Genomic DNA, 22,290 nt, shown 5'->3' on the forward strand with positions numbered 1-22,290 from the left:
GTAGAGACGGGGTTTCACCATGTTGACCAGGATGGTCTTGATCTCTTGACCTTGTGATCCACCCGCCTCGGCCTCCCAAAGTGCTGGGATTACAGGCTTGAGCCACCGCACCCGGCCTCAGCCTTTAGATTTTTAAGTGCCAGGGGAGTGTGGGATCTGCCCTGCTTGGCAAAGCCTGCGGGGCTGCTGTGAGGAGCAGCATTGGACCACACTGGGTGACAGCAACTTTCTTTGATGAAGGAAGAAAGTGAAAACCTCAGGGCTGGATTCTGCCCCAATCACTGGACACTGAAGCCTTGCCCTTCTCAGGGCTGGGGGTCAGTGGAGCAAGGAGCGGGGCTTGGGCTGCTGTCTGGCCATTGCACAATGAGCAGGCTGGCTGCTTCCTCTGACTCATCACCAAGGTTTAGGATGGATCAAGTTTCACGGAGGGAGGCCTCGGGGTGAATGGGGGTGAATAGGAAAAGCACCAGACTCTCTTCCACACATGGCCAGATGGCTCCTTGCTGTGACCTCAGGACCCCTGCTAGCCCCCCAAATCTTTTCTTTTCCGTCTTCCTATGCCTGGAAACTGGCTTAGGGCAGAAATATGTAAGTGATCAGGGTAAATGGCATTTATGGGGCACCTCTTAGGAGTGAGGCAGTTGACACATATTAACATAATTTAAAGCCTGCAGGGCCGGACATGGCGGCTCATGCCTATAATCCCAGCACTTAGGGAAGCTGAGGCAGGAGGATCACTTGAGTTCAGGAGATCGAGAGCAACCTGGCCAACATGGTGAAACCCTGTCTTTAATAAAAACACAAAAATTAGCCAGGCATGGTGGCCTACGCCTGTAGTCACAGCTACTTGGGAGGCTGAGGCAGAAGAATTGCTTGAATCGGGGAGGTAGAGGCCGAGATCTTGACACTGCACTCCAGCCTGGGCGACAGAGCGAGACTCCATCTCAAAAAAAAAAAATTAGCTGGGCATCCTCGTGCCCACCTGTAATCTCAGCTACTCGGGAGGCTGAGGTAGAAGGAGAATTGCTTGAACCTGGGAGGCAGAGGTTGCAGTGAGCCAAGATCACACCACTGCACTCCAGCTTGGGTGACGGAGTGAAACTGTGTCTCGAAGAAGAAAAAAAGATATATGTAAGTGATCAGGGTAAGTGGCATCATTTATGGAGCATTTCTTAGGAGCAAGGCAATTGACACTTATTAACTTCACTGAAAGTCTACAAAACTCAGTGTGTAGAAGTGGCTGAGGTTAGCTGTGAAGTCTCAGTTCTGGTGCATAAATTGCTAGGGACAGTGGCTGTCCCTGCTCTCTGTCTTTATTTCTTCTCTGACTTCATAGGATGTTGTCAAGAACTAGAAGCTGGCGGGGCGTGGTGGCTCACGCCTGTAATCCCAGCACTTTGGGAGGCCGAGGTGGGCGGATCACGAGGTCAAGAGATCGAGACCATCCTGGCCAACATAGTGAAACCCCGTCTCTACTAAAAATACAAAAATTAGCTGGGCATGGTGGCGCGTGCCTGTAGTCCCAGCTACTCAGGAGGCTGAGGCAGGGGAATTGCTTGAACCAGGGCGGCGGAGGTTGCAGTGGGCCGAGATCGCGCCATTGCACTCCAGCCTGGTGCCTGGTGATGGAGCGAGACTCTGTCTCAAAAAAAAACCAAAAACGAACTAGAAGCCACTTATGTAGCAGGCCCAGTCTCAATCTGACTCACAGAAGCTGCAGTCTCTGTCAGTAACAGGAACAGAAAAAGGACTTGAAATAGATTTAGGCAGGCCAGGCATGGTGGTGCACACCTATAATCTCAGCACTTTGGAAGGCTAACGGGGGCGGATCACTTGAGCCCAGGAGTTTGAGACCAGGCTGGGCAGCATGGTGAAACCCTGTCTCTACAAAAAACACAAAACATTAGCCAGGTGTGATGGTACACATCTGTAGTCCCAGCTATCTGAAAGGTTGAGGTGGGAGGATTCCCTGAGCCTAAGGGTTGGGGTTGCAGTGAGCATGATCACATCACTGCATTCCAGCCTATGGGACAAAGTGAGACCCTGTCTGAAAAAGCAAAGAAACAAGAAAACAAATAGACAAGCAAAAAAGGGAACAAAAGTTTGGCTCATATAACTGAAAAGGCAGGTGAGTCTAACTTCAGGCATGGCTGGATCTAGAAGCTCAGGCTGGAGTGCTGTGGTGTTATCTCCGCTCACTGCAACCTCTGTGTCTCGGGTTCAAGCCATTCTCCTGCCTCAGCTTCCCAAGTAGCTAAGATTGCAGGTATGTGCCACTGTGCCCGGCTAATTTGGTATTTTAAGTAGAGATAGGTTTTCACTGCATTGGCCAGCCTGGTCTCAAGCTCCTGACCTCAAGTGATCCATTCACCTGTGCCTCCCAAAGCTGGGATTACAGCTGTAAGCCACCGTGCCCGGCCTGGCTCTGTTTTCCTCTGTGTGGGTCAAGTCTTTTGGCCTAGCTGAACTAATTTTTTTTTTTGAAATGAAGTCTCACTCTGTCACTCAAGCTGGAGTGCAATGGCATGATCTCGGCTCACTGCAACCTCTACCTCCAGGGTTCAAGTGATTCTCCTGCCTTAGCCTCCAAGTAGCTGGGATTACAGGTGTGTGCCACCATACCTGGCAACTTTTTTTTGTATTTTTAGTAGGGACGGTGTTTCACCGGCCGGGCGTGGTGGCTCTTGCCTGTAATCCAAGCACTTTGGAGGCCAAGGCGGGTGGATCACCTGAGGTCGGGAGTTCAAGACCAGCTTGACCAACATGGTGAAACCCCGTCTTGAAAAAAAAAAAAAGAGACGGGGTTTCTCACCATGTTGGCCAGAAAGGTCTCAAACTCCTGACCTCAGGTGATCTGCCTGCCTCTACCTCCTGAAGTGCAGCTACTTGGGAGGCTGAGGTGGGAGAATCACTTGAACCTGGGAGGCAGGGGTTGCAGTGAGCTGAGTTCCAGCCTGGGCAATAGAGACTCCATCTCAAAAAAAAGAAAAAAATCCACAAAAATTATCTGGACATCATGGTGCATGCCTGTAATCCCGGCTACTTGGGAAGCTTAGGTAGGTGAATTGCTTGAAGTCAAGAGTTGGAGGTTGCAGTGAGCCGAGATTGCGCCGCTGTACTCCAGCCTGGGTGACAGTGTGAGACTCCGTCTCAAAAGAAAAATGAGGGCAGTAGCAATGTCCAAGGCACTCCAAATGAAAATCGATGTGTGTGTGTTTGTGTATACATATATACATATTTAACATGGATGTTTTATTACTTGTAAAGCGTGAATCAAAGCATGTTTGGAAAATGTCAGCCTCCCCTCCAGCCATCCCTCGGTCCAATAAAAATTGTGCCTATTGTGCAATTACAGCCGCTGTGAATTTCCCCAGCTGACCTTCCTAGCTTCCACCCAGCCGGTGCTCTGAAATCCTTGCAGCCCCCTGAATATAAACTTTCAATACTGGTGGTTGAGTGTCCCTCTCTTGAGGAAGGGAGGGTCAGAGTCCCTCCTGCTTCCCTGGCTCACCACCCTGCCATTGGAAAGTCTCTGCTCCTTCCTTCCCTGCTGAGTTTAGATGGGATTTCTGGACCATTCTGTTAGCACCTTGTTGCAAAATAGAGATCCTTGAACAAGACTGGACTGGAGAAGTATGCAAAGGGAAGGCTGAAGCTCTGTAACCCACTTCTTTGGGCTCAGGTATCCAGAGAACAGCAACATACCCATTGCAAGGGAACGGGAGAAGAAAGTCGTTGGCCGGGCACGGTGACTCACGCCTGTAGTCCCAGCACTTAGGGAGACCGAGGAGGGTGGATCACCTGAGGTTAGGAGTTCGAGACCAGTCTGGCCAACATGGTGAAACTCTGTATATACGAAAAATACAAAGATTAGCCGGCGTGGTAGTGTGTGCCTGTAATCCTAGCTACTCAGGAGGCTGAGGCAGAATTCCTTGAACCCAGGAGGAGGAGGTTCCAGTGAGCGGAGACTGTGCCACTGCACTGCAGTCTGGGCAACAGGGGTGAAACTCTGTCTCAAGGAAAAAAAAAGTCACTAAAGGCAACCAGGCATCCACCAGGTTTATGGACTGAGGGGCCGATTGCCGGGTTCAGGTCTTAGCTAAGATAACTTCCTGGTTCCCTGTCTGTGGTGGCTGCAGGAGCCTCCCTACTTAACGTCCTTCTCTGGCTGGCCACTGGTCTTATTTACCACATCACATTTATCTCCATCTGAAAAGTTCTTGGTTGTGTGTTATCTCTGCCCCTCTCTGACTCTACACTCCATAAGGACAGGGATCACGTCTGCTTGTTCACACCTGTACCCCAGTTTGGCACATACTAGGTGCTCAGCAAATATTCCTTGAATGAATGAATGCATGAATGACCAACGCCCTAGTCTGTTTTCAGAGCTTTTAGTTCAAACCCAAATTCAACCTCGGGGTGCTACCAATCTTCAGGGGGGGTGCCTGGCCCCACCCTTGTGAATTGGGAGGGTCTGGGTCAGGCTGTCTCCCTCTTGGGGGCTCCAGTGCCCCAGCCGGTTAGCGGTCCTTGTCCAACAGCCAGGCGGCCGCTGTCCAGCGGGCCAGGAGGCGGATCACTGCGCCGGCGCTGAAATTTCCACTGGCGCCCCACTGCCCTCCCCGCTGGCCCGGAGCGCGCCGCCGGGGCGCGCGCATGCGCCTTCGCCCCCGCGCCGCGCGCCGCTCCCGTGCGCCTGCGCCGCGCTCACAACCACCAGCGCGCCTGCGCACTGCTCGCCGCCCGTGGGCCCAGCCGGCGCTTGCGCGTTGGCGCGGGCGAGTGGGGGGGCGAGGAGGTGGAGGAGGAGGAGGAGGAGGAGGAGGAGGCGGCGGCGAGAAGATGGCGACTTCGAACAATCCGCGGAAATTCAGCGAGAAGATCGCGCTGCACAATCAGAAGCAGGCGGAGGAGACGGCGGCCTTCGAGGAGGTCATGAAGGACCTGAGCCTGACGCGGGCCGCGCGGGTAAGGGGACTGCCCGCGGCGACCCTTCAGGGCCGGCGGAGAGAGGGAGGGGGCGCGTGTCCGGCGTGTGCACGGGGCGGGGGGGGGGCGCGCGGCGGGGGCGGGGCGCGCGCGGCGGGGGCGGGGCTTGGCGCGGCCCGATGGGGACAGGTGTCCCCACGCCCCGGGCGTCGTGGGCGGGACAGGTGACCCCACATCATCCATACCTGATGGGGTACAGGTGCCCCACATTACTGCTCCTCGGAGGAGATAGGGGCCTTTACATCATTACTACTAGGAGGGAGCAGGTGCCAGGACCTCGTTGCTACCTGCAGGGGACAGGTGTCCCTACATCACTGCTACCCAAGGAGGACAGGTGCCCCACATCATTACTACCTGGAAGGGGCAGGTGCCCCCTCATTATTGCTACATGAGCCAGGATGACACAGGTGTATGAGCTGGATGCTTCTTGCAAGCACCATTGGTACCTGGGGGTGAGAGTGCAAGCGCCCCCACATCCTTGCTACATGGGAGGGACAGATGCCCTCCCATCCTTGCTACCCGAGAGAGACCGGTGTCTCTACATCATTGTTACCTGTGCCTTTACTCCCTGGCTGTTGAAGGAGGAACACATGTCCCCACTTGCAGACCTGAGGTGGGACAGGGATCTCTCCCTCTTGGACAGCTGAGGGAATGGTCAGATCCTGTCCCCCGGGGGGTTTAGAGGGGGGCCAAGAAGGCAGATTGTGCTCAGTTCTGGAACTTGGAGTGGAGACAGCTGCCCCTTCTCCATGAAGCCCATATGGTGGGGACCAGGTGATGTTCCTCCCAGTGGAACAGGGGACACTGACCACAGATGGCCCCTGCCCTCTCAGGACCAGGGAGGAGGGCCAGATCTGCCTCAGGTGGCTGGGTGCATTTGTTGTGTATAGGGGCAGGCCAACTTCTGCCAGGCTTCTGGTTGGCAGAGCAGATACCGTGCAAATCTCACCTGGGAAGTTGCTGTGGGCCAGGAGCAGTGGCTTGATTGGGGCTGGTGTGTGAGCACGGCAAGGCACCCGAGCTCCTCCGCCCTCAGTTTCTTCCCTTGTCAAGCATTCTAGCAAGACCTTGCTCCTGGGTCAAGGCGGTGAGCACACTTTGCAAAGGTGTTGCTGAATTTCCACGTTGTTCTTGCAGTGTGGTGAGACCTCTCTCCTGCACCCTGGGGCATTGGGGAGGATTTGGGTGGGCTTTGCAGGCACTCATATTCCTGGTTTCTGGATTTGGACTCTGATGTGACTGGCTCAGGTAGACTTAACCTCAGTCTCCAATTCCTCAGGTAGCACTTTGAGGTTGCCTGATTTCCTAACTAGTTGTTTGTTTCTCTGAAACATTGTAACCTTATAGACTAGGATTTGTGTCTTCATTTCTCTGTTAGTAATGATTGGGTGCTTGCTGTCAGCCAGGTACCGCTTTAGGCATGCTTGGTGAGCGTGCACATCTGTCCCCGCAGCACCAAGCAGCTACGTTCTTGCTCAGAATGTAGAGAAAGAGATGGCTGGTGGTTGAATGAATGAATGAATGAATGAAAAACAATAAGAAGATGGCAGGACGCCATGGCTCACGCCTATAATCCTAGCACTTTGGAAGGCTGAGGCAGGCAGATCACCTGAGGTCAGGAGTTTGAGACCAGCCTGGCCAACATGGTGAAACCCCATCTCTACTAAAAATATGAAAATTAGCTGGATGTGGTGGTAGGCCCCTGTAATCCCAGCTACTCGGGAGACTGAGGCAGGAGAATCACTTGAATCTGGAAGGTGGAGGTTGCAGTGAGCCGAGATCACGCCACTGCACTCCAGCCTAGTTGACAAGAGTGAAACTCCGTCTCAAAAAAAAAAAAAACGTGCAGCTTGAGCATCCTTCCACATAAATGTCCCCCACATATCAGGGCTCCTGAGGTGGGAGTGGCCACTTCTGGTCTCCGGTACCTGGTGTGTGCTAGCATGCAGTTGGTGTCAAATGTTTGCAGCGTGACTGGAAGAAATGGGTCACAGTAGTTTCACGGGTGTCATCGTGATTGGAAGTTCAGTTTCTGCCTGGGATTGGACATAGATTATTGTTGGTTGAAAAGATCTTTTTTAAAATAACAGCTTTATTGAGATATGATTCACACATAATACAATTTACTTGTTTAAAGTGTGTAGTTTGGTGGTTGTTAGTAAATTCACAGAGTTGTGCAACCATCGCTATTTTGTAATTCCAGAACATTTTTTATCCATCCAAAAAGAAACACCATCCCCATTAACAGTCTCTCCCCATTCCCCCTCCCCCAGTCCCTGGCAACCACTGAGTCGTCTTCTGTTGCTGTGGGTTTGCCTATTTTGGGCATTTTGTATAAATGGAATCATGAACACGTGGCATTTGTGACCGGCATCTTTCACTCAGCATCATGTTTCGAGGCTCATCTCTGTAATATCATGGATCAGTGCTTTGTTCCTTTTCATGGCCAAGTAATATTTCATTGTATGGATATGTTGTATTTGTTTATCCGCTCAACAATCAATGAATTTAGAAAAAATTCTGAGGCTGCGCACGGTGGCTCACGCCTATAATCCCAGAGCTTTGGAAGGCCCAGGAGGGTGGATCACCTGAGGTCAGGAGTTTGAGACCAGCCTGGCCAGCATGGTGAAACCCTGTCTCTACTAAAAATACAAAAATTAGTTGGGCGTGGTAGCACAGGCCTGTAATCCCAGCTACTTGTGGGGCTGAGGCAGGAGAATCACTTAAACCCAGGAGGCCGGGTTTGGGGTGAGCTGAGATCACGCCACTGTACTCCAGCTTGGGCAACAGAGTGAGACTCTGTCTCAAAAGAAGGCTGGGGGCAGTGGCTCACGCCCGTGATCCCAGCACTTTGGGAGGCCGAGGTGGGCAGATCACGAGGTCAGGAGATCGAGGCCAGCCTGGCCAACATGGTGAAACCCCGTCTCTACTAAAAATACAAAAATTAGCCAGGCATGGTGGCACGCGCCTGTAGTCTCAGCGACTTGGGAGGCTGAGGCAGGAGAATGGCTTGAACCTGGGAGGCGGAGGTTGCTGTGAGCTGAGGTTGTGCCATTGCACTCCAGCTTGGGGGACAAGAGTGAGACTCTGTCTCAAGAAAAAAAAAAAAAAGAAGAGATTCTGAAGATATGCAGATGGCAGTTCTTTCAGCCCTGAAAGAAGATGCTTTCCATTTCCCGTCTTCCTCATCTCCTGGGGTCGGAGGAGCAGGGGCTCTGGGCAGACGTGAGCCTGCACTCGATTTTTAGACAAAAAGCGGTGTTCTCTATCTGGGGCAGGGGGAATTCTGTCCCCAGGGGACACTTGGTGATGTCTGGAGACATCTTGGGTCATCGTGATTAGGGGGTGTTCCTAATCTTGTGGGTGGAGGATGGGGATGCCGCCCAACACCCTGCAATGCACAGTATGGCCCCACCATGTGGAGCAGTCTGGCCCCAGATGTCGGCAGTGCCAAGGCTGAGAAACTCTTTTTTTTTTCTTTTGAGGCAGACTCTTGGTCTGTCACCCAGGCTAGAGTGCAGTGGCACCATCTTGGTTCACTGCAACCTCTGCCTCCTGGGTTCAAGCCGTTCTCCTGCCTCAGCCTCCCGAATAGCTGGGATTACAGGTACTTGCCACCATGCCTGGCTAATTTTGGTATTTTTCGTAGAGACGGGGTTTCACTGTGTTGGCCAGGTTGGTCTCAAACTCCTGACCTCGTGATCCAGCTGCCTTGGCCTCCCAAATTGCTGGGATTACAGGTGGGAGCCACTATGCCCAGCCAAGGCTGAGAAACTTTTGATTAGAGGTGTCACAGTGAGGTGGGCCAGGGTGTGAGCTTTGCACCTGGGCAGGTAGAGTTCCATCCTTTGCACCCACCTGAATGGGCTGTGCCATCTCTGGGCAGGCTGCCACCAGAGTGGGCAAGCTTATTCCCAGCTTGACGGGCCGCTCACAGGCCAAGTGGCATGTCCACAGTGCCCGGAGCAGAATGAACCGACATGATGCAGGCTTCCCTTCTGCCCTCCCTCTGTGGCTGCAGCCATGGCACGCTGCCTCCTCAGACTGTAGCCACCAGGGGTTGGCCCGCACCTGCAGCCAGGTGAGGCATGGCTCAGTCGGCACTGGCTCCTCTCCTGTGAATTCCAAAGGACGGTATGTCACTCAGGTGTCCGTTCACAGTCACCCGTGGTGATGGTACCTGATGTGTCTTGCAGCTGTGGAAGGCCAGTCTGCAGATGTTTGGCTAGATGAGGTCAAGGACTTCACCAGGGCACAAGCACCCAAGGGGCGTGTTGGGTGGGGGGACAACACGTAAAGCCGGGAGACTGTTTGCAGGTCTTGGGGCCTAGGGGTGGGTGTGCGGGTGTTCCCTCCCATTCTTAGGCTTGACAGGTAGGGAAAGCTGTGGCGCTCTGCTGTGTGAGTTTGGGTGGGTTTCTTACCCCCCTGGGCCATAGAATCCCGATTTGTAAAGTTGGGGCAGTGTGTTCATGTCATCAAATGACACTTTTCATTGCCTGGCATGTCTCAGAGACGGTGGGGTGCTGGGGCTCCTGCATGGTACAGGGCATACTGGGGCTGTGTTGTTGGGGAGTCAGCATGGTTTTAATGGGGACAGGAGAGCACTGGTGCACCTGAATGAAGCAGACATCCTCAGAAGGTGGCATACGCTGGGAGGGAAGTGGCACAGCCATATTCTAGGAGCGGCTGGGACAGGGTCTATGTGCCATCCCCAGAGAGCAGAGAAGAGCACTCCAGGTTGGGGACAGGCTCAGTCACAGCCCTGTGGCGGGAAGGACTTAGTGAGGTTGAGAATGGGCGGAAAGCAGGGAGGAGGGCAGGTGAGGCTGCAGGGGCTTGGGTCTCCACCAAGGGAGGGGCCCAGGAAACCTCGCCGCTTGTTTTTTTTTTCTTTTTTTTTTTTGTGGCGAGGGCAGAGTTTTGCTTTGTCGCCCAGGCTGGAGTGCAATACCGTGATCTCGGCTCACTGCAACCTCCGCCTCCCAGGTTCAAGTGATTCTCCTGCCTCAGCCTCCCGAGTAGCTGGGATTACAGGCTCCTGCTGCCACGCCTGGCTAATTTTTATATTTTTAGTAGAAACAGGGTTTCTCTATGTTGGTCAGGCTGGTCTCGGACTCCCGACCGCAGGTGATCTGCCCCCCTCGGCCTCCCACAGTGCTGGGATTACAGTCAGTGTGAGCCACCCTGCCTGGCCCCGCTTGTTTTTGTAACAACTTTATTGAGATGGAATTCCCACGGCATTCCACCACTCAGTGGCTTTTAGTACATTCCCATTTGCACAGCAACACCAGTCAACTTGAGAACATTTTGTCCCCGCAAAAGGAGACCCCATCCCCATCAGCAGTTACTCCCTGCTCCCCCTTGCCCAGCCCTGGCAGTCACTAATCTGCTTTGCTTTTTTTTGGAGACAGAGTCTCAACTCTGTCACCCAAGCTGGAATGCAGTAGCACGATCTGGGCTCACTGCGACCTCTGCCTCCTGGGTTCAGGTGATTCTCCTGCCGCAGCCTCCTGAGTAGCTGAGATTACAGGCAGTTGCCACCGTGTCAGCTAATTTTTGTATTTTTTTTTTTTTTTGAGACAGAGTTTCGCTCTTGTTACCCAGGCTGGAGTGCAATGGCGCGATCTCGGCTCACCGCAACCTCCGCCTCCTGGGTTCAGGCAATTCTCCTGCCTCAGCCTCCTGAGTAGCTGGGATTACAGGCACGCGCCACCATGCCCTGCTAATTTTTTTTTTTTTTTTTTTGAGACAGAGTTTCACTCTTGTTACCCAGGCTGGAGTGCAATGGCGCGATCTCGGCTCACCGCAACCTCCGCCTCCTGGGTTCAGGCAATTCTCCTGCCTCAGCCTCCTGAGTAGCTGGGATTACAGGCACGCGCCACCATGCCCAGCTAATTTTTTGTAGTTTTAGTAGAGATGGAGTTTCACCATGTTGACCAGGATGGTCTCAATCTCTTGACCTTGTGATCCACCCGCCTCGGCCTCCCAAAGTGCTGGGATTACAGGCGTGAGCCACCGTGCCCGGCCAATTTTTGTATTTTTTAGTAGAGACAGGGTTTTGCCATATTGGACAGGCTGATCTTGAACTCCTGACCTTAAGTGATCTGCCGACCTGGGCCTCCCAAAGTACTGGGATTACAGTAGCAAGCCACCGTACCTGGTCTACTAATCTGCTTTCTGTCTTTATGGATTTGCCTGCTCTGGGCATTTCATATCAACAGAATTGTGTACCGTGAGGCAAATCGTGCACCGTGAGGCGTTTTGTGTCTGGCTTCTTTTACTTAGCATGGTGTTTTCAAGGCTCTAACTTGGATCAGTGCTTCATTTCTTTCCTTTCTTTTTCTTTGGTTTTTTTTTTTTTTTGAGACAGAGTTTTGCTCTGTCTCCCAGGCTGGAGTGCAGTGGCACCCTCTCGGCTCACTGCAACCTCTGCCTCCCGGGTTCAAGTGGTTCTCCTGCTGCAGCCTCCTGAGTAGCTGGGATTACAGGCATGTGCCACCATGCCCTGCTAATTTTTTTTTTTTTTTTTTTCAGAGTCTTGCTCTGTTGCCCAGGCTGGAGTGCAATATCTTGCTCTTGGCTCACCGCAGCCTCCACCTCCTGGGTTCAAGCAATTCTCCTGCCTCAGCCTCCCAAGTAGCTGGGATTATGGGTGTGTGCCACAATGCCCAGCTAATTTTTGTATTTTTAAGTAGAGACGGAGTTTTACAACGTTGGTGAGGCTGGTCTCGAACCCCTGACCTCATGATCCACCCGCCTCATCCTCCCAAAGTGCTAGGATACAGGCATGAGCCACCACGCCTGGCTTAATTTTTGTATTTTTGGTAGAGACGGGGTTTCTACAAGTTGGCCAGGGTGGTCTCTAAGTCCTGACCTTAGGTGATCCACCAGCTTCAGTCTCCCAAAGTGCTGAGATTATAGGCATGAGCCACCATGCCCGGCCTTCATTTCTTTCTTTTTTTTTTTTTCTTCTTTTTTATTTATTTCTTAAAATTGGTGGCATGGCTAGATGCAGTGGCTCATGCCTATAATCCCAACACTTTGGGAGGCCAAGGAGGTGGGTGGATCACCTGAGGTCTGGAGTTCGAGACCAGCCTGACCAACATGGTGAAACCCCATCTCTACTAAAAATACCAAAATTAGCTGGGTGTGGTGGCGGGCGCCTATAATCCTAACTACTTGAGAGGCTGAGGCAGGAGAATTGCTTGATCCCAGGAGGCGGAGGTTGCTGTGAGCCGAGATTGTGCCACTGCACTCCAGCCTAGGTGACAGAGTGACACTCTGTCTCAAAAAAAAGAAAATTGATGGCCATATATATGCATAACATTTACCATTTCAACCTTTTTTTTTTTTTTTTTTTTTTTTTTTTTTTTTTTTTTTTTTTTGAGACGGAGTTTCGCTCTTGTTACCCAGGCTGGAGTGCAATGGCACAATCTCGGCTCACCGCAACCTCCGCCTCCTGGGTTCAGGCAATTCTCCTGCCTCAACCTCCTGAGTAGCTGGGATTACAGGCATGCACCACCATGCCCAGCTAATTTTTTGTATTTTTAGTAGAGACGGGGTTTCACCATGTTGACCAGGATGGTCTCGATCTCTTGACCTTGTGATCCACCCGCCTCGGCCTCCCAAAGTGCTGGGATTACAGGCTTGAGCCACCGCGCCCGGCATTTCAACCTTTTTTAAATATAAAATTCAGTGGCATTAACCCCATTTCCAGTGTGGTGCACCGTCACCGGCGTGGCCCAGAAAGATTCCATGTAATATTCCATGGTGTGGGGTCTACCCCATTTTGTCCATTCATCTGTCCGTGAACACGGGTTGTTTCCACCTTTGGCTGTCGTGAGTCACGCTGCCATGGGCATCTGTGTCCGTGTTTTTGGGTGGATGTGTGTCTTCATTTCCCAGAGCACGTGCTGGGGATTGGAGTTGCTGGATCCTTTGGTAACTCTCCATTATCCATTGGAGGATGCCATGCGTCTTGGGAGGATGGCTGTGGCTGTGGGTGGGACGGGTATGGTACGAGTGGCCATTGCAGGCATCCAGGTCAGGGGGAGTGATGGCTGCAGCAGGGGAGTGACCGGGAATGGGTGGATTTGGTGGTGTTTCTGTAGCAGAGCCGCCCAGACATGTTGGAGGATCAGATATTTTGGGTGAGGGGAAGGGAGGGGGCGTGTCATCTGCCTGCCTGGGGCTCAGGACACTGGGGACTCCTCCTTGACTGACATTGAGGACCTCAGGCAGCAGCATTCACATTTGCACAGCCAGCACCAGTCAACTTGAGAACATTTTGTCCCCCTAAAAGGAGACCCCGTCCCCATTGGCAGTTACTCCCTGCTCCCCCTCCCCCAGCCCCTGGCAGCCACTAATCTGCTTGTCTTTCTCTCTCTCTCTCTTTCTCCCTTTCTTTCTTTCTTTTTCTTCCTTCCTTGCTTTCCTTCCCTTCCTTCCCTTCCTTTTCTTTCTGTCATCTGAACTCTGTCACCCAGGCTGGAATGCAGTAGCACGATCTTGGCTCACTGCAACCTCTGCCTCCTGGGTTCAAGTGATATTCTCTGGCCTCAGCCTCCTGAATAGCTGAGATTACAGGCAGGTGCCACCATGTCCAGCTAGTTTTTATGTTTTAGTAGAGACAGGGTTTTGCCATGTTGGGCAGGCTGATCCCGAACTCCTGACCTTAAATGATCCGCCCACCTCAGGCTAGAAAAAGTCTCCAGGCAAAGCAGTCATGGTGACACAGCCAGGGCTGAAGGAGGGCACTCTCCTGCTTCTACCCTGTGAAGCTGGTGGCTTTGCAGAGGCTGGAGTACAACGGGCCCTCGGGCTGCAGGCACAGCACAGCGGTGGCTAGGTTAGCTGAGTGCCGAGCCCGCCCCCAGTCTTGGCTTTGGCGCCACTTGCTTCTGTGCCAGCTGCTTCAGCTATCTGGTGCGATCCGCAGCCTCCGCACATACACCGGCCTCCCTGAGCTGCTGTGACCAGAAGGTGGGGCGACTGCCCTCGTCCTCATCACTCCCCCGTCCCTCCAAAAAGCGCAGCTGTCTCAGTACCCCCCAGGTTGTGAGCTGCACGCCCCGCAGCAGGCTGAATGGGGGCCCCTAAAAAACATCTGCTTCCCTCCTAGTCCAGTAATCTGTGAATGGGACCTTAATAGGAAAAAAGGTCTCTGAAGAGGTCATTAAGGTAAGGATCTGGAGTTAAGGTCACCCTGGGGGTTGGCTCTAGATCTGGTGACTGGTGTCCTTACGGAGGGAAGAGTGGGCCGGGTGGTGCTACGGGCCTTAATCCCAGTGCTTTGGGAGGTCAGGGCAGGCGGGTTGTTTGAGCCCAGGAGTTGGAGGTTACAGTGAGCTGTGATCACTTCACCACCACTGCACTCCAGCCTTGGTGACAGGGTGACATCCTGTCTCAAAAAAAAAAAAAAAGAAAGAAAAAGAGGGGGACCAGGCATAGCGGCTCATGCCTGTAATCCCAACATTTTAAGAGGCTGAGGTGGGAGGATAACTTGAAGCCAGGAGTTTGAGACCAGCCTGGGCGACAAAGTGAGAATCTGTCTCTATGGAAAAAAAATCTTTTTTTCAAATTAGCCGGGTGTGGTGGTGTGCACCTGTAGTCCCAGCCATTGGGGTGGGTGAAGCGGGAGGTCACAAGAGTGCAAGGCTGTGGTGAGCCATGATCGCACCACTGCACTCCAGCTGGGGCGAAAGAGTGAGACCCTTTTCTCCAAAACAAATAAGAGAGAGACAGGAAAGGACACAGAGGCAGAGACCGGAGCGATGTGGTCACAAGCCAAGGACTGCTGGGAGGCCCCAGAAGCTGGAAGGGATAGGAAGGGTCTTCCCCTTTGGAGCCTCGCCTTTTTTTTTTTTTTTTTTTTTTTTTTTTTTTTTTTTTTTTTTTTTTTTTTTTTTTTTTTTTTTTTTTTTTTTGGAGACGGAGTCTCGCCCTGTCACCCAAGTTGGAGTGCAGCACTGCGATCTCGGCTCACTGCAACCTCCTACTCCCGGGTTCAAGCGATCCTCTTGCCTCAGCCTCCTGAGTAGCTGGGATTACAGGCGCCTGCCACCATGCCTGGCTGATTTTTATATTTTTAGTAGAGATGGGTTTCACCATGTTGGCCAGGCTGATCTTGAACTCCTGGCCTCAAGTGATCCACCTGCTTCAGTCTCCCAAAGTGCTGGGATTACAGGCGTGAGCCACTGCGCCGGGCTCAGTGCCTTGACTTTGGACTTCTGGCCTGCTGAATGGTAAGATAATTAATTTCTGTCTTTCATGCTCCTTACTTTGTGGTCATTTGTGACTTTAGCCAGTGGCAAGGACCCCCAGGCCTGCAGAGCCTGCAGCACCAGGTAACCTCGTGGACTCTGCGTCAGGACAGGGCTGCGTCTGGACAGGGCTGCAGGTGCCTGCAGATGCACAAGTCCGTCCTGCTCTGGCCGGCTCTGAAGGCTGTGTGTGGGGTTACCACCACGGCCCGAAGTGGACCCTTCATTCAGCCCTTTTCAGGAGCGAGGGCCCTTGCTCTGCCCTGGGTAAGACAGAGGGAGACAGTAGGAGCAGGGCCCGGGGCAGAGGACCAGGACCACAGCCACCTCATGGTCAGGAGCTGAGCGAAGGAGCAAAGGGTCGGGGCTGGAATGCAAGGAGCACGGTCTGTGGCATTTAGATGTGTCCTAAGAGTGGGGGTGGAGAAGGAATGATCAGAGGCTTTTCGGAGAGGAAGTAAAAGCGAGGATTCCTGCTCCCTACTCAGTACCATGTGGCTGTCCCCTGACTCCAGATTCCTGGTGCTTACTTCAGTCAGGAGATGACCTCTTTCCCATCTTGCAGATGGGGAGACTGAGACCCATGGTCGTGTCCTAGCTGCGAAGAGTCACAGCTGGTTTTCAGCCTCGGAGTGCCCATGTGAACATAGCTGTGTCTGAAACCAGGAGTTAAAAAAAAAATGCTGAGTGTGGTGGCTCACGTCTGTAATCCAGCACTTTGGGAGGCCGAGGTGGGCAGATCACCTGAGGTCAGGAGATTGAGATTGTCCTGGCCAACCTGGTGAAACCTCGTCTCTATTAAAAATATTAAAATATTAAAATATTAATATTAAAAATATTAAAAATAATTAGCTGGATGCGTTGGCTCGCACCTGTAATTCCAGCTACTCGGGAGGCTGAGGCAGGAGAATTGCTTGAACCCAGAGGCAAAGATTGTAGTGAGCCGAGATCCTGCCACTGGATTCCAGCCTGGTGACAGAGTGGGACCCCCATTTCAAAAAAAAAATTTTTTTTTTTTTTTTTTTTTTGAGACAGCGTCTTGCTGTCACCCAGGTTGGAGCACAGTGGTGCAATCACAGCTCATTGCAGCCTCAAATTCCTGGGCTTAAGCAGTCCTCCTGCCTAAGCCTCTTAATAGCTGGGACCACTGGCATGTGCCGCCACACTGGCGAATTTTCATATTTTTTGTAGACACAGGGTTTTGCCATGTTGTCCAGGCTGGTCTCAAACTCCAGGGCTCAAGCAATCCACCTGCCTTGGCCTCCCAAAGTGCTGAGATTACAGGTGTGAGCCACCATGCCTGGCCTGAAAATTTTAAATATTTCTTTATTTAGAGACAGGGTTTTGCTCTGTTTCCCAGGCTGGAGTGCAGTGATGTGATTGTGGCTTGCACCATCCTTGAACTCCTAGGCTCAAGTGATCCTTCCATGTCAGCCTCCCAAGTAGCTGGGACGCCAGGTGTGCACTACCATGCCCAGCTAATTTATTTTTATTTTTATTTTTTGTAGAGACGGGTGTTACTATGTTGCCCAGGCTGATCTTGAACTCCTGGACCAAAGTGACCTCTCGCCTCAGCCTCCCAAAATGTTGGGATTACAGACATGAGCCACCACACCTTGTTCCAAAGCAAGGAGTTAAAAACATAAACTAGAACCTTGTTGCTTGGCAGAGCCATAAGGCTCCACTGGGTTTCTCTTTGTGTGACTCAGTTGCCTGAACCAAGCTTCTTTCTCCTACAACCTTGACCTTGGAAGCATCATTTCTTGCCATTAACTCTCATGGTCTTGGAGGCAGTGGCCAAGGGGCATTATCACTGTGTGGCCTGAGGTTCTTCCCACATCTGTCAGCTCTAGGCAGAGTACCCCCTTTCTCTGCGGCCAGCACAGCGCAAGTTTCTTTTTCTCTTCTCTTTTTTTGAGACAGAGTCTCACTCTGTCACCCAGGCTGGGATGCAGTGGCACGATCTTGCTCACTGCAACCTCTGCCTCCCAGGTTCAAGCGATTCTCCTGCCTTAGCCTCCCGAGTAGCTGGGACTACAGGCGTCTGCCATCATGCCTAGCTAATTTTTTGTGTTTTTAGCTGAGATGGGTTTCACTGTGTTAACCAGGATGGTCTCAGTCTCCTGACCTCGTGATCTACCTGCCTCGGCCTCCCAGAGTGCTGGGATTACAGGCATGAGCCTGGCTTTTTTTTTTTGACACAGAATTTTACTTTTGTTGCCCAGGCTGGAATGCAGTGGCGCGATCTCAGCTCACTGCAGCCTCCACTTCCTGGGTTCAAGCAATTCTTCTGCTTCAGCCTCCCAAGTAGCTGGAATTATAGGCATGCGACACCATGCCCGGCTAATTTTGTATTTTTAGCAGAGATGGGGTTTCACCATGTTGGCCAGGCTGGTCTCGAACTCCTGATGTCAAGTGATCCGCCCACCTTGGCCTCCCAAAGTGCTGGGATTACAGACATGAACCACCATGCCCGGTTAATTTTTGTAGTTTTGATAGAAATGGGGTTTTGCCATGTTTGCCAGGCTGGTCTCTAACTCCTGGTCTCAAGAGATCCGTCTGCTGTGGCCTCCCAAAGTGCTGGGATTGCCGATGTGAGCCACTGCACCCGGCCTGGGGATTTCTTTTTAAATGGACTCTGTAAAATGCTGAATGGACAGTGCGAGTGGGCTCTGCCCTGGGGAGAGACTGGCCTGAGCCCAGGATCAGGGAAACATCAAAATCTGCAGCTTATTCCATGCAGAATGGGGGGCTCACCTGGGGCCGATTCTGTGTCTGGGGGCATTTGGCAACTTTTGAGGACATTTGTGGTTGTCATCACAGGGCATAGGGGTGCTGCTACTGGCATTGAGTGAGCAGAGACTGAGGATACTACTCAGCACTACAGCACACAGGATGGCCCCCATGACGGGGAATTATTCAGCCCTGAGTGTCGGCAGTGTCACAGTCCAGAAGCCCTGGGGTCAGGCCCTGCGTGTGCCGGGAGCGTGCAGGTGCAGAGGGGTGGGTGGAGGCTCCTCGCTACATGAGGTGGAAACCTGGATCCTGCAGTATGTGACTGCCCCAGGCAGCTGGTGGCATCCTCCTAGGTTCACAGAGGGGGAGACCAGCCTGGAGAGCGAATGTCACAGCACTGGAGCAGAGCGGCTGGCATGTGACCCAGGTTGGACTAACCCCGCAGCCTGTGTGTTTCTGCTGTGTCACGCAGTTCTGGAGTTAGCCAGCAGGTCAGGGTGGGCCAGGGTGGTCCAGGCTGCTGGAAGCCTGTCTGCGGAGGAAGTGCCCCTCAGAGCAGGTGCGGCAGCGGGTAGGGGGCCGGGAGCCAGGCTCTGCCATGTGGAGCTGTGGAAGTTTCCAGTGGGATGGCAACATGAGTGACAGTGGGGGTCCAGGGAGTGGCAGGAGCTGGCCTTGCTGGGATCCATGCATTTATGCACAGTGAATTGTCACGGTAACTCATGAGAAAAAGCCCGTTGCTTGCCCCTGTGGCACAGATGAGAAATTGAGGCACAGGAGGTCACGTGGCTGATGATGGGAGGAGGAGCTGGGACTTAAACCTGTATCTGACTCCCGGGCCCATGGGGAGGCCCTTGTCTATTCCGAGCCTCAGTTCGTATTCATCTGTTGAGAAGCATAGAGGTTGTCCCTGGTTTTTCGCAACCTAAACATTCTTTGCATTTGTCCCAATGCAAGTACTGGGGGAGTGGGGGCCTCTCCAGGGTGCCTGCCTGGGAATGGCCCCACCTGTATGTCCCTGAGCACCCTGAAGAGGGAGGAGGGGAGGCAGCTGGAGGTGTGCCAGTCACAGAGGATGACTTGGGGCATTTGGGAGGTGATGGTGACAGGGATTATTGGGAGGGTGGGTAGGGGACTCCCAGGCTGCAGCATGGGAACCAGAATCCCAGGGGCGGGATTGGGGCTAGGAGAGTCCTGTTCTGCCTTTGCCTTGGAGCTCATGGGATGGAACAGCCCCCCACCTTGTTTCTGGTTGGGGTATGTCTCTGACCCCCACCAGGTCCAGCATGTCCCCAGGGTGGAGGAGGGTGCCCTGTTCATCCAGGTGTGGTTGTGGTGCCAGTGGCCGGATAGGGGTCCAGGTGTGCAAACAAGGAAGCGCCGCATGCCTCGAGGGCCAGGGGTGCCCGAGAGCCAATGTTTATTATTTGCCAACTAGAAACGAAGCACGGCTGGGGCCTCTTCCTTGGCGTTCTCACAGGGAGGGATTCGGAAACAGCTGGCACCAGGGGGAGGCGGTCCCGTTGGTGCCCGGCCAGGGCCACACGGTCAGCCTCAGCCCCTCCTCACTTCCTTCTGGGTGGGTTTAGACCTGGGAGGCCTTTTTTTTTTGGAGTGCAGTGGTGTGATCTCAGCTCACTCAACCTCTGCCTCCCGGGTTCAAGTGATCCTCCTGCCTCAGCCTCCTGAATAGCTGGGAATTTTCCAAATGTGCATCACCACACCTGGCCAAGTTTTGCACTTTTGGTAGAGATGGGATTTCACCATGTTGGCCAGGCTGGTCTTCAGCTCCTGACCTCAAGCGATTCTCCCTCCTTGACCTCCCAAAGTGCTGGGATTACAGGTGTGAGCCAATGCGCTTGGCCCAACCTGGGAGGCCCTGCTGTCTTTGGTGAAGTAGGGGTCACAGGGGTCTCTGCCTCATTGGATCATGCTTACAGGTGAATGTGAAGGCATGTGGTGTATCTGGAATGGGGCCTGGCATGGATACCCACTGTGTGCTCACTGCTGCTGAGATGCTGGAGGTGTGGCTACCGTGGACACATGGTGTACTCAGTCGGCAGTGGGCAGGCATTTGGTGGGCATCCAGCAGGTGCTTGATGGGGACACAACAGGCCTGCAAGAGGCACTTGGTGCCCACACAAGGGAACATTTAGCAGATGTTCAGTAGGTGCTCAGCAGGTGCACGGTGTGTACTCGGCGGGTACTCGGCATGCACAGTGTGTACTTGGCAGGTGCTCGGCAGGCGCACGGTGTGTACTCAGTAGGCGCCCAATATGTACTCAGCAGGCACAATGTATACTCAGCAGGTGCTCAGCAGATGCACAGTGTATACTCAGCAGGTGCTCAGCAGGTGCATTGTGCACTCATCAGGTGCTCAGCAAATGCACATTATGTACTCATTCGGCGCTCAGCAGGTGCAGTGTGTACTTAGTAGGCACTTAGCAGGTGCGGTGTATACTCAGCAGGTGCTCAGAAGTGCACAGTGTGTATTCAGCAGGTGTACAGTGTGTATTCAGCAGGCGTACAGTGTGTATTCAGCAGGCACCTTATTCACGTGCTCAGCAGGTGCACAGTGTATACTCAGCAGGTGCTCCGCAGGTGCAGCGTGTACTTAGCAGGCACTTAGCAGGTGCAGTGTGTACTCAGCAGGTGCTCAGCAGATGCACAGTGTGTACTCATCAGGTGCTCAGCAGGTGCAGTATGTACTTAGCAGACACTTAGCAGGTGCAGTGTGTACTCAGCAGGTGCTCAGACGTGCACAGTGTGTATTCAGCAGGTGTACAGTGTGTATTCAGCAGGCACCTTATTCATGTACTCAGCAGGTGCTCCGCAGGTGCACAGTGTGTATTTAGCAGGCAGTCAGCAGGTGCAGTATGAACTCAGCAGGTGCTCAGCCGGCATCAGCAGGCTCTGGAATCTGACCTCCCTGTGGGCATCTTGTCTCCAGTTCATTCTCGAATCTCCTAGAAGCAGGTGCTCTCTAAGAGGGCCAGTATCATGCCACATGGTCCAACGTCTCCACGTCAGTCTTGGGAGTGTTGTGCGGGGTTTTCTTCTCAATCCCTCCGCCTGGGAACATGTGCCCTCTCTTGGCCTGCCCTGAAGTGGGAGAGTAGTTTGTGGTCTTCCCGGAGCTCTGATTTTGCTGAGCAAATCCTGAGCCCGTATACCGGTGTGGAACACAGTGTGTTCCAGGGTCAGATCCTTGGGCGGGGGATGGCCCTGGGGCTGCACTGTGGTGCCCACCCAGCCCTCAGAGTGCCTGAACGAGAAGCCCCAGTGTGGCCCGGTGAGTTCTCCCCACAGCAGTGAGGGTTTGGACCGGAAAGTCCATTCCTCCAGTCAGTTGGTATTTCCTGAGCATTTCCTGTGAACTGGCCCTGGGGACGCCTTGCAGACCAGGTCAGCTGGAGACCCTGCCCTGCAGAGTGACAGGAAGCCACACCTGTGTCAGCTGGCCCTGCCCCTGAGGTTGCGGCTTGGAGCTGAAGGGAAGAGCCTGGCCTGGCCTGGCTCTGTGGGTGACACCTCGTGGGCCGGAGTGAGGGGTTGAGGTCTGGTCGTGGGGTGGGGAGGGTTTTGAGCAGGGCAGTGATGTGGGATTTATGCTTTGCAAGGATTCCATTGGCTGCCATGTGGAGACTGGCCTGGGAGGAACAACGAGGGAGCAGCAGGAGGCCTAGGAGGGACCAGGGCAGGTGTACCCCAGAAATAGTGGGTGCTGGGGCTCGTGATGACCTGGGGCTTGGCAGAGGCTGGCTTATGTGGGACTAAGCTCACCTCAGTAGCTCTTGCACCCACGGATCCCGAGCTTGATTCCCCAGGAGGGTTGGCAACAGGAGGGTTATGTTAAGTGGCCGTGTCTTCCATTTCAGGGAGCCCCACACCTGGGAAAGTCACCTCTATAGTGGCTGAGAGGCTTTGGGGCCTCATTTACTACATAAAATTCCCCCCTCTCTGTACTTGGGTCCTGACACCTCTGCCGATCCCAGGAGTTTCACCCCGTGGCGTGGGGTTGAAGGGTGGGGTGAGGCCCAGAGGGGCTGAGTCTGCTTGGAAGGGCAGGCCTTCTCCCACTGAGCTTGCTGACACCCTGTGCCCGTGTCCTAGCCAGCCGGCCCTCATCCACACATCTCACCCTCACGTTTGAACAGCCTAGAGATCACCACAGTGCTCGCGGGCTCCCGGCAAGGGGGCGAAGCCTCCCTGAGACCTTCTTCAGGCCGCCCTTCCCTTCCCTTTCCTGCCGGGGTTCTTGCTGCAGAGAAGCTCTCTGCCACACCTTTTTTTTTTT

At 53.3% G+C, this 22,290-nt stretch overlaps 1 protein-coding gene across 5 annotated transcripts in view; it reads left to right on the plus strand.

Annotated features, from left to right (window-relative positions):
- The first annotated feature begins 4,759 nt into the window (after positions 1–4,759).
- CRTC1 (CREB regulated transcription coactivator 1) overlaps positions 4,760–22,290 on the plus strand; it is a 102,503-nt gene continuing 84,972 nt past the window's right edge. For 2 of the 5 annotated variants that reach the window (XM_017501326.1, XM_017501328.1), the window contains exon 1: positions 4,760–4,971. In XM_017501326.1, coding sequence (XP_017356815.1) covers positions 4,846–4,971 — 126 coding nt within the window. In that variant the 5' untranslated portion in view covers positions 4,760–4,845. The remainder of the gene's footprint in view (positions 4,972–22,290) is intronic. The other 3 variants (XM_017501325.2, XM_017501327.2, XM_017501330.2) reach the window with 2 other exon arrangements.

Source organism: Cebus imitator, unplaced genomic scaffold, assembly GCF_001604975.1.
Source record: "Cebus imitator isolate Cc_AM_T3 unplaced genomic scaffold, Cebus_imitator-1.0 Scaffold280, whole genome shotgun sequence".
NCBI classification, from domain to species: Eukaryota; Metazoa; Chordata; class Mammalia; order Primates; family Cebidae; genus Cebus; species Cebus imitator.